The sequence below is a fragment of the Pipra filicauda genome, unplaced genomic scaffold (genome assembly GCF_003945595.2).
Source record: "Pipra filicauda isolate LSUMZ 115617 unplaced genomic scaffold, ASM394559v2 scaffold318_size846807_pilon, whole genome shotgun sequence".
Taxonomy (NCBI): domain Eukaryota; kingdom Metazoa; phylum Chordata; class Aves; order Passeriformes; family Pipridae; genus Pipra; species Pipra filicauda.
The window spans coordinates 253,766-264,106 of NW_024104441.1; the positions used below are offsets into that span (position 1 = coordinate 253,766).

Here is a 10,341-nt window from a genome sequence, read left to right on the forward strand (position 1 = left end):
CCCGCGGGCGGCCATGTTGGAGCGGCGGGCGCGGCGCAGCGGCGGGCGCGGGTCTGGCGGCGGCCGGTAGGTTGGGGCCGGCGGGCCCGGGCCCCGCGCCGGCTCCCGGGCGAGGGCGCTGCCGAGCCGCCCGCCGGCGCTGCCCCCCGGGCGCTGGAGGCGGAGCCGCGGCGCTGAGGGCCCCGCCCCCGGCCCCCGCCCCCCCGGTCCCGGGAGCCGGCGCGGGCCGAGCGCGGGGGCCGCACCCGCTGTCTGCACCAATCACCTCTCGCAGCCCCGCAGGGAGGGGCCGGCCCGCGCGGGCTGCCCGCCCCGGGGTCCCTCCGGCCGGCGGGCCGAGCCGTGGGGAGGGTGCAGGGGAAGCGAGGGACGGGCGCTCGGGCAGAGGCATCGCCTCCGCCGAGGGGCGGGCCAGTAGGAGAGGCTGAGCGGGGGTCCGGCGGCCCCGCCGAGCGCTCCTTGGGACTGCGCACCGGCTTCCAGCTCCACATGCAGCCCCAGCCCCGCGTCTCGGCCCTGCTGGTAGCCGGCGTTTTCCTCCGGTGTCCCTGGAGAAGCACAGCAGAGCCCTTCTCCAGCGCCGTGCCCGGGCAGCCGGGCCTCTGAACCCTCTGTGCGGGAGGGCCCTGCCAGCGCTTTGCGTGCACTGTGCCGGCAGCGCTGTTTCTGTGGCCCCCCGGCCCCCCAAGTGGTGTCCTACTTGAGGGAACAGCGTGTCCGGGGTGTGCCTGCTCGTGCCCGGCTTTCCTCCAGCACAGCCGGCACTGCACCAAACCGGACCCAGCCGAGGGATGTTGGGAAGTCCTGTCACCGTGAGGTGTCACAGCCAGAATACCCCTTCAGGTGTCCCAGCTGTTCCTGGGCTTGCTGCAGCCCCAAAATGATCTGTTTTGCAGCCTGTTGAGAACATGCTATTGCACTTCTCCCTTGGTCTGTCCCTCCCTGCCAGATCAGGATTAACGTGACATCCTTGCTGGCTTGGCTTGGTCCTTTGGAAGGTGGTGATGATGCTGGCTGGGCCTCTGTGGGATCCCTTCCCGCCTGCCTGTGTGGGATCCCTTCCCTGCCTGCCTCCCTTCCTCCGTGGGAGATCCCCCGCCTGCCGCAGAACCGACTGCATTATCCTCCTCCAAATCCCTCTTCTGCCGTGACGTCTGCAGAGCACTTGACTGAGATTAGTCTGTCATGTGGAGGTTCTTACTCCCCCACTGACCTGTGCTTCCCCTTCTGCGGCTGCTCTTGGCTCCTGTTTCTCCCCTGCTTGTGCAGCTGGCGGCAGCACGGGCTCTGCTCCGGGGCCGTGGGGAGACCGGAGTGCTGGGGGGAGCGTGGGACACGAGTAGTTCCTTGCTCTGTCTGCACTAACTTCTCCATCACAGCTTCCTTCCCTATGCACTGCCCTCTCCCAAGAGTGTTTCTGACACCTCCTGCATTTCTCTGAAAAGAGTTTTTAACTGGATCCTTGTTGTTATTTTGAGAGCTGTCAATGGAGCTAAAGGTTTTATGCCTCATCTGCACAGCGTCCAGCTGCAGAGCCGTGAGGCCACCAGAGTTCTCTTGGGTGCATCCCAAAGTCCTGCCTGGACTGCCCTTCAGTGCCTATGTTTTATTTAAAGCCATAATTGGTGCTTTTGTGCTGGGCAGGCAGCTGCGCAGTGCCCTAAGCGTGATCCCAGTGTTGTCCCTCAGGCCATTGTGCACTTGGCCCTGGTGATGTGTGTTTCCTTCATACCGCCCTGCTTGAATTTCCTGCTTCCTCCTCACTTGGCAGCGAGTGCCCTTGGATCAACACCAGTTTGCTGTGACAGCAAGTCGCGGACCGTTGTTCAAACAAGGGAACAGCAAGGAGCGGTGCTGCCTTGCCACGGCATTCAGCATCGATGAAGCACAACTGGAACAGCCTCCAGCCCTGCTGCCAGGTCTCCAGGAGGAAGCTGCAGCTTTGGCAGGGACTCAGAATCAATTTTTTGAGCAGCATCAATTAAGAAGCTGAGAAATTGGAGTTGACGCTGGGATGGAGTTGAGGTGCTCAGGTTTCTTAGTGTTGAGATGGGTCAGTGGTGCTGCTCTCGGTGTGTGTGCAGGGAGAGGGTTCCATGAGGGACTACTTTACCCAGGGAAAATGTGATCTGGTCACCCAAAGCTGGGGTGGGTCAAACTCAAACTGGAAACAAGCTGCAGATTTTGCTGAGTTAATCGTTGAAATCCTTCATCTTGGGATGGATTGGATGGGATTTCCTGAAATCTTTATTTAGGCTGGAGATTTCTATGAGAGATGTTTTAATTTTACTTCAGAGATAAATCAGTGACAGGATTTTCTTGATGATGCTTCTGTCTTGGGTTATGCCCAGAATATGACCCGGTGTTTGTGATCAGCCACGCCTGGGCTTAATGGTTTCAGATCCCTGCTTAGAAACATGGGATAATTTCAGTTGCTTTAAGCTAACTATCTTCTTTCTCCTTTTGAGGTGTCGAGGGTTGTTTTTCCAGTAATTTGGACCTTTTTGAAGCACCTGTTTGCCTAATGCCATGAATATTGCAGTGAACAATGAGGAAGAAAAAGCTGTCCATTCCTGGTCGAGAATTTCCTCTGCCGGACAAAAAGTGCTGGAGGAGGCCCTCCGAGTCTTCAACCCTATGTCCAAGGACCTCTCGGACACAGAGACACAGCTGGTGGCCTTCATCCAGGGCCTGAAGGAGGAGGGCTACCAGCCCACGATCCTGAGGAGTAAGGATGTGTACGGGTACAGCTCGTGCACGGCAGACACCCCAAGTCAGACGAAGGAGAGCAGCCCACACAGCTGTGTCAGCACCAAGTCCGCGCAGAGTCCGGCCCGGAACACCACAGCCATGGCAAAGGTGTCTGCTTCACCCACCAGCATTCCCGTGAGCTCTCTGAAAGTCTCCGCTCAGCCTGTCTCCAAAGGGGATTCCAGGAATCTCCTGTTGAACTCTTTGAAGCAGACAGGGTCTGGCACATCCAAGGCAGCGGCAGTGGGCTTCCCTACAAACATGTATCCCGACGTGTATCCAGCCGTGAGACTGTCTGTGGTTCTGGAAGCCCTGGTGCCACTGAAAACCACGACGTCCTGTTTGGAGTCCAAATACACGCGAGGGCGGCTTGGGATCTCGCCCTCAGACCTTAAACTTCTCAAGAATTCCAGTCCACCAAGGCAGTTTCCTTCAGGCAAGAGCACTAAAATAACTGAAAGCAAGGGGTACAAGCATTTGGTGAAGAAAGCACCAGATTCTGCCACCCACGCTTTAAACCTCCTGAAGGGACCAAAGGGTGGAGTGCTGCAGGAGAGCAACGCCTGCAAGGCCTCGGGAATTCTCAACGGGAGGGTCACAGGCAGCTCATCCCAGGGCTCCACCACAGCACCGCAGCCCAAGACCCTGAAAATCAAAGATAAGGAAGCTCTGGTAGGAAAAACAGAGTGGAAGGACAGCAGCAGTTACCGGGAGAGCGCTGGGCAGAAGAAGAGAAGAGCCACAGAGGCAAGAGAAGCACCGCAGAGGAAAAAAGCAAATACCATTCCTGTCCAAAAGAAAACTAGACAGGCTCAGAGCACTTTGAACCTACTGAAATTCCGGACCATCAAGGTGGGCAACTCTTCCTCTGATGATGAAGTGAGGAGGAGAGCACAGAAGATTCTTAGGGTCAACCTGTCCCCCGTGATTCGAATTCAGCCCTTGTCCCACTCTCACAGTGTCCCCTGAGTTTCTTCACTGTCACTTTTTTTTTGTAAGTAAGTAAATAGGAGCCTGGCACCAGAGCGCGGAGAAGTTTGGGAGCAGCTCTGTGTCTCTGGTGCTGACATGCCGACTAACCTGCAGGCAGAGCAGCTGCTCCCGTGCTGTTCTGCCTGTCTGCCACTGCTGTGCAGGACTGGCTGCAGAAGTCCAAACCCCTGTTTGGGAACACGGGATGGTGACTCCGGCCAGCGGCGAGCCAGGCAGGCCGGAGAGCTCACTTCCTGCTGAGCTTCCCTGGACGTGGCAGGCTGAGCTCTCGTGCAGGGGAGAACATGGGACTTTCTCATGACATCGATGCACTGTGATATTGCTCTTTTTCAAGCTGTACATTTACTGGTTTTATTTTGATCAAATTTTATAACTTTATTATCTATATATCTATATATCCATATATGTGCATATGGCCCAGGAACTGTGGGAAGATGCACTTCCTCCATCCCTCTGGGATAGGATTCAATAGCTTTTGTTCCCCCTCCCCTTCAGCCAGGCTTTTGTTGAAAGGTGCCAGGATTCCTTTGTGGTTCAGTGTTGTGACAGTCTGTCCTGGGCTCCCTCGAGCAGCTCAGAGGCAGCAACGTTATAGCCACTCGTTTGTCTCCAGAATGCCAAGCAATTTGGAGAATTACCAGCTGGTAGGTTTAATCCTATTTTCGGTATTACCTCTGCATAGCAGTGGGGGAGTGTCACGGGGCCTGACGTCTGAAGGTGCCTCCTCCCTTTGTTGGTAGCAGAAGTTCTGAACTCATGGTAGGGATTTGCCTCCAAAGAGCGATTCCTCCTCAGCACCCAGCATTGCCCCACTCTCCTGTATCCCAGATACAGCCGTAAAACATGGACTGTGACTGTTAAAGCCAAAGGGCTGGAGTTGTGTAAAGTGTCCTGCCCACCACATAACTGAATTGCTGTTGCTGGGTGTTTCAGGAGCAGGTTCTAGATGCCGGTAGTGAAGACTTGTTGGTTTTGGCTGGGTTAAATCATGATAAAGACACAGGCTGTGTTTGAATGTATTCGCTACATCCTGCCGGTCTCAGAGCTCAGTGGGATATCTGAGCCTGAGTTAAAGCAGAAAAGCGAAAGAGGTGAGAGGACACGTGCCAGCTCTTAAACATAGAGAGTTGCTTTCTCTTGGTTTGTGAGGGTGAAGCAGTAGGAGGGGAGGTGGGCACTGTGTTGTGATGGGAGCGGCTTTGCTGTGCCGTCAGGGATGTTGCAAGGAGGTGTGTGTCAGGTGTGAAAGCTCTGCTGTCCCCAGGAGGCACTGTGGAACCGCTGCAGCACCAGGGGCATGCTGTCGGATGGGATCACAGGCTTCACAGGAAGGGATCTGCAAGCTCCAGGAGAAACACCTCGTTGGAGCAGTAGGTGCTGCTGCTGTCACATAGGAGGGGCAACCTGGTGGCTTGGGGAAAGGAAGCAGCATTGAGCTGGGCATGGACCTGGCTCAGATCTCTGCAGCAGTGAGCCTGTAATCCACTCATTCTCTCACCAGCTCAAAATACTAGTTGTCTGACCTAGTAATCTCTGTGGACATTGGCTGAAGGGATGAGCTCCCCAGGGAAGCCCCAGCTCCTTATGTTTAAGCCCCCACGAGCACCTGGTTGGATTTCAGTGGTTTGTAAAAGGGGTCAATGTCTGATCTCCAGCTCAGAGAGGAAGACCATGGCATGGAGAGAAGAGAGAAGGTTCATAATGGGGTAGTAGGGCAGGGAATTTGAGTGTTCCAAGGTGCGTCTGTGTTCTCCCCTCTCACCCAGGTAGAGCAGGGTGGAGGTTCTTCATTGAGCAACCTGGTCTAGTAGAAAGTGTCTCTGCCCATGGCATGGCAGTTGGAACAAGATGGTCTTTCCAATGCAGACTATTCTGTGATTTTATGATTCAGGGCATGATTGCAGGTCCTGAACCCCACACTTAGATTCTGAGTTGCTGTCAGAGATCATAACTTGCAGTGTTTGAGACTGACCTGTGAATGCCGCTGCTTGTCAGCAGAGGAGGAGGAAATACTTCTTTCTGCTTCTGTGTTTTGAAATGTCCTGGCAGAGAGTCCCCTCTCTTGACCTGATGCTGGATGAGCAGGGACCCTCCATCACTGTCAACTGGCCAAAAATTGCTTTGTCCCTTTTGTTCCCACTCCTTCAGACCTTTCTCATTCCCACGCTCTCAAATGCCAGGTCTTGAAGTCCTGCACTGGCGTTTCTCTTTTTGGCTGTTTCCCGAGGAGGGCTCTGAACTCCTGCCTGCAGTATTGCTGTCTGTCAGGCTGCTCAGCAGCTTCCCCTGTTCCCAGACCCTTATAAGGGCACCAAGAGCTGTGTCTGGAGCCTGCTCTTGTGGCACAGACGTCCCAGCTGAGTGCTTGGCCTCCTCTGGGGAAAACAACGTGCATCAACAAGGCTGAATTTGGGTCGAGGTTGCTTTTCCTCTAGCCTGAGCAGGAAGTTGAGCACCTGAGGCCAACTTAGCAGGCCACATCCCTCCTCTTCACTTTGTGTCTTCCCCCAGCTGCATTGCTGCCTGCCTCCCCACTCTTCTCCATCACCTCTTGTCTTTCACAGCTTGGGTCTTTGCCAGTCAAGGACTTGGCTTGTACTTGCTGCTTGACACATCCAGCAGAGCATCCAGCCTTAGTGCTGCCATGCCTTTCCCAGCGTCGAGCTGAGTGCTGCACATACTTAGTAATGACGGCTTGCCCTGTATCCTTCCCAGGCCACCAGCAAGAGGTGATCTGCTCCACAGGGAGAGGCAAGCTTTGGGAAACACCTCTGTGTCACCGAGACTCCTGCCAGGGAAGTGAGCACTCCATAGCTTTGTGCTCAGAGACCTGCCCATCACCAGTCCTGTCTCTGTCAGCTCTCTTACGCATCTCTGACAGACCACAGGGCCCTGAGCGATGGGGCAGTGCTGGAGCTCCATCCTCTACCCTCCTGATGTCACCTGTTACCCCTGGTAGGTGTTTCAGGAACTCAGCCGAGAGGATTGCAGCTTGTTATTCACAGGGGGGCTTTGCAGCCCCTAGTGCCAATGCCAGTGACTGCTGCCTGTCAGCTGGTGCTGGCAGAGCGAGTGCCTCAGCCTAGTGGGGGTTGGCTCCTCTGTCCTTTGACTCGTGCCCAGGTGTGGATGCTCCTGGTGTGGATGCTCCTGGTGTCCTGGGCCTGCAACACTGATGTGCAGGAGGCTGCAGAGGGGCTGTGCCATGGACACTGCTGTCTGGTGTTTAGGGAAGATGAAGGGTTTGATCAAACCAGGGCTGCCCAAGACCTGATCTAACCAGAGATCTCCCCCCACAGGTCCCTTCTGCCCCATGTTACTTTGTGGCAGCAGTAACTGGCAAGGCTCATGGAAATGTGTTGCCCAGAGCGCTGTGGTCTCTGCTGAGTGTGTGGTATGCACCTTGTCCAGACCTGTTTCTGTATTAGTCACTTTGAATCCAAGTGCCTAACCTGGCCTGTGTTGTTCTGGGCACCATGACAGCCGAGAGCTTTGGAGACTCTCTTAGGAATGCTTTTAACGCATGGATTTGTGCCACTGTCGCTTCTAGAAATGATTCGGCCAGCGGTCAAAGGGCTGTTCTTCCGACTGATTTTTTTGGAAATCATTTCTCCTTTTATTCAGCTGCCAAGAAGCAGTTTATGCTTCCCCTCCACCAGGCAAGGCCCTTGAGCTTCCTGCATGCTTCAGATGTCCGTCAGCGAGGTCTGTGGGGAGAGCAGCTTGTCCAGCAGGCAGCTGAAGGGGAAGCTGACATCAGATACCAGTTGAAATCACAATGTTAATTGGTAGAAATGTTTTGAAGCTTATGTCCACTGTGATCAGATTTCACCATCTGCCACTGCTTTTAGTTGGAGAAGTTTCTCCTTAGCCTCTTTCCTGCAAGCCCTGTAGTGTGGTGCTGCTGCTTCTAAACTATTTGCATCCCCCCCTGAGCCAGCTGCTGTAGCAATCCTTGTACAGAATTTCTTAAGCACTTTTCTGCAAAACAAGAAGGGATTATTTTGTTACTCCTGCTTGGCAGTCCACTAGTGGTATTGCAGTACGAGGAGGAGGTGTGCTCTCTGGAGCGTTGGGAGCACTCACCTCACTGGCACTTCTCAGACCAGCTCACACTAACAGGGCTGGGGGGCAGTGGGCTGAGAGCCCTCATTGCCTGGTGCTTCCTTGCATGGAGTTCAGCCAGCTGCCAGCTAAGAGCATTGCAGGGAAATTGGGAGCTGAACGGCACAAGTGGGTGATGCTGTGCATGCGGCTCCATGGCCCTGCCCCACAGCTGCCCTCGTTTTGCTGCCTGTCCTCCAGGCCCTCCTCAAACACCAGCAGCACTTCTCCACCTCAGCTGTAGCTATGGCAGGAGGGACTGGAGGGTTTTGGGCTTGAGCACAGGGGTTGTGCCCTTTTAGTTGTGACTTGTGCTGTGTTCGTGGCCAAACTTTGGCAGCATGTGGGAGGTGCAGCCACTTCAGCTGTTCTTCCCCCTTGGATCCAAATTCCCTGCCCTGTCTGGGAGCTGGGCCTTTGGCCATGACTCAAGGGATGAGTGGGGACAGAGAGTGGGTTTGTCTCTCAGTTCCAGCTAGGCAGCGTGACATGAGTTGGGCAGCTTCTCAGGCAAGAGCGCAGGTTTAGGTTGGAGAATCCTAGTTTTAGCCATGGTTGGCAGGTGCCGAGTTGTGGAGCACCGGCTGCTCAGCCAGGCTGGTTGGTTTGTGTGGTTTCTTTTTCAGAATTCAGAATGGCACTGGCCTGTTTACTCCTGGGGATGGCCTTTTGGGAGCTGAGGTGGCCTGAGGAGAGGACAGCTGCTCTGGAACACCTGGCACCTTCCTGACAGTGCTGCAGCCCTTGGCTTTGCCAGCTGGGTGGGCTGGCACCACCTGTGGGGAGGGCAGCAGGGCAGGTTACTCGTGGGCCCTCATATTTGGGACTCTGTGCTAGAGAGCACCATGCTGGGGTTTCCCTCTCCTCGCAGCCTATTCCTGCCTGGAGCTGGGTGCCGTTAGGAAGGTGTCAGGTGCCTCACAGAGATCTTCTCCCAGAAGGCGTGAGAGCCGGCCCTCATCACTGGGTCATCCCTTGGTGTCGAGTGAACCCTGTCTATAGATGTGACACTGCTGGAACTTGCAGCTTGGCCAGCTGCTGCCTCCAAAGCTGTGGTGCTGAGGCCAGACCTCTTCCTTTTCTTAGGAACATCAAGGAGGTCTGGTGAAAAAGCGGGAAGCTTAGGGGAAGCTAAAGACGCTGGCAACGCCTGGACAGGCAGCTCTGTGTCTGCTGCGGGAGATGTGCAAATGGAGGAGCCAGAGCTGCAGTGTCCACACCACTGCCTCCCCTCCACCCCTGCCTGGCCACAGAGCCTGCCCTGCTGACAGACTACACTGGTGCTGCAGGTGAGGGGCGTCCTTTTGCAGCAGGTGCCACTCCTAACCCTTGGTTTCCATCCTTTATCGGTTGCACAATCTGGCCCCGCATGGGTGGCATCTGAAATACCTTCCCCAGGGAGTCCCTTAAAGGCCTTATTATCCTCTGGGATTCTCTCCTTGTTGTCTTAATTAGCCCTTTCTGTTCTTGTGTTCCTGTGGTTGCAGGCAGCCCCTGTGAGTGTCTGGTGATTCCCACAGACACAGGCACATGGTGCTGTTTTAAAAGAGAAGGTGCTGCAAAGCTACTCCCAGAAATACCTCCCCTCCTGCCCCCGCTCCGCTGCACTGCCCAGGCCTGGGTCAGGACAAAAAGCATCAGCATTCATGGCGGGGGAGGCACGGTGTGTGACACCGTCCCTCCTGGTTCCCAGTGCCCCACTCCTGAGGAGTAGGGTTTCCCAAGCAGAGGCACGGCAGCCACTCCGAGGGACACGGGGGTTTTGGGTGGGCACTGCCTGGCCCCTCGTGCTCCTCTCTGCCAACCATTATCTCCAAGAGAGCCATCTCCACGCCCGCAGCATGACCGACCCACTCTGGCTGGGACTGGCGGCATTCCCTGGTGTTTGGGGATCCCAAGCAATGGCTGAGGAGCAGCAACTGCAGCCTGTGGAAGGGCGAGTAACAAACTTTGTATGATGATTTTACAACTGACCATCTTGTTCTTGAGTGAACTTTTTACTGTTTCATTTGCTTGTGTAGAATGTTTCCGAAGTTCTAATAATATTTAATGTTAATATGAGGCTGGGCTGTTCCACACTCTGTGTTGTATATTTTGGAATGGCATTGCTTAGTGAAAAGACAGCGTTAGTAGTATTCTGCTCTTCAGAGGGAATGGGACAAAAAACAGACTGTTGTTTTTCTTAAATGAAGTGAACTTTTTGTTATGAAGTCCTAGCAGGTGTCCAGCCCTTCAGTAAAATGGTGCTCAGAACCACCCAGTGTGTCCGGCTTTTCTTTGGGCCCTGACAGACTCCTCCTCCCTGGGCTCCTGCTCCCGGCCCCATGTCAGCTCCATGGAGTGGTGTCTCCTGTATGCCTGGCTGCTGCATGGGGCACGCTCAGCTGCAGATCACGCCCAGCTCTTCTCCCTAATTCCCCCAGTGAGGTTTGATATTACTCAAGCTCCATTAAGGATTGCCTGGCTTGGGGTGGGAAATACTCCAGGCGGGTG

General features: G+C 55.1%; 1 protein-coding gene across 2 annotated transcripts; it reads left to right on the forward strand.

The window, feature by feature from the left end:
* The first annotated feature begins 25 nt into the window (after positions 1 to 25).
* On the forward strand, positions 26 to 10,104 carry CCDC71 (coiled-coil domain containing 71). 2 transcript variants are annotated; one of them, XM_027713918.2, is made up of 2 exons: positions 26 to 66; positions 2,469 to 10,104. In XM_027713918.2, the coding sequence occupies exon 2, from the start codon at positions 2,530 to 2,532 to the stop codon at positions 3,718 to 3,720; it is 1,191 nt and encodes a 396-aa protein (XP_027569719.1). In that variant the 5' UTR covers positions 26 to 66; positions 2,469 to 2,529; the 3' UTR covers positions 3,721 to 10,104. The 2 variants fall into 2 exon arrangements, with proteins under 2 accessions (XP_027569719.1, XP_039239551.1); XM_039383617.1 differs by lacking the exon at positions 26 to 66 and having other exon boundaries at positions 188 to 3,603; positions 8,935 to 10,104.
* Positions 10,105 to 10,341: the final 237 nt, after the last annotated feature.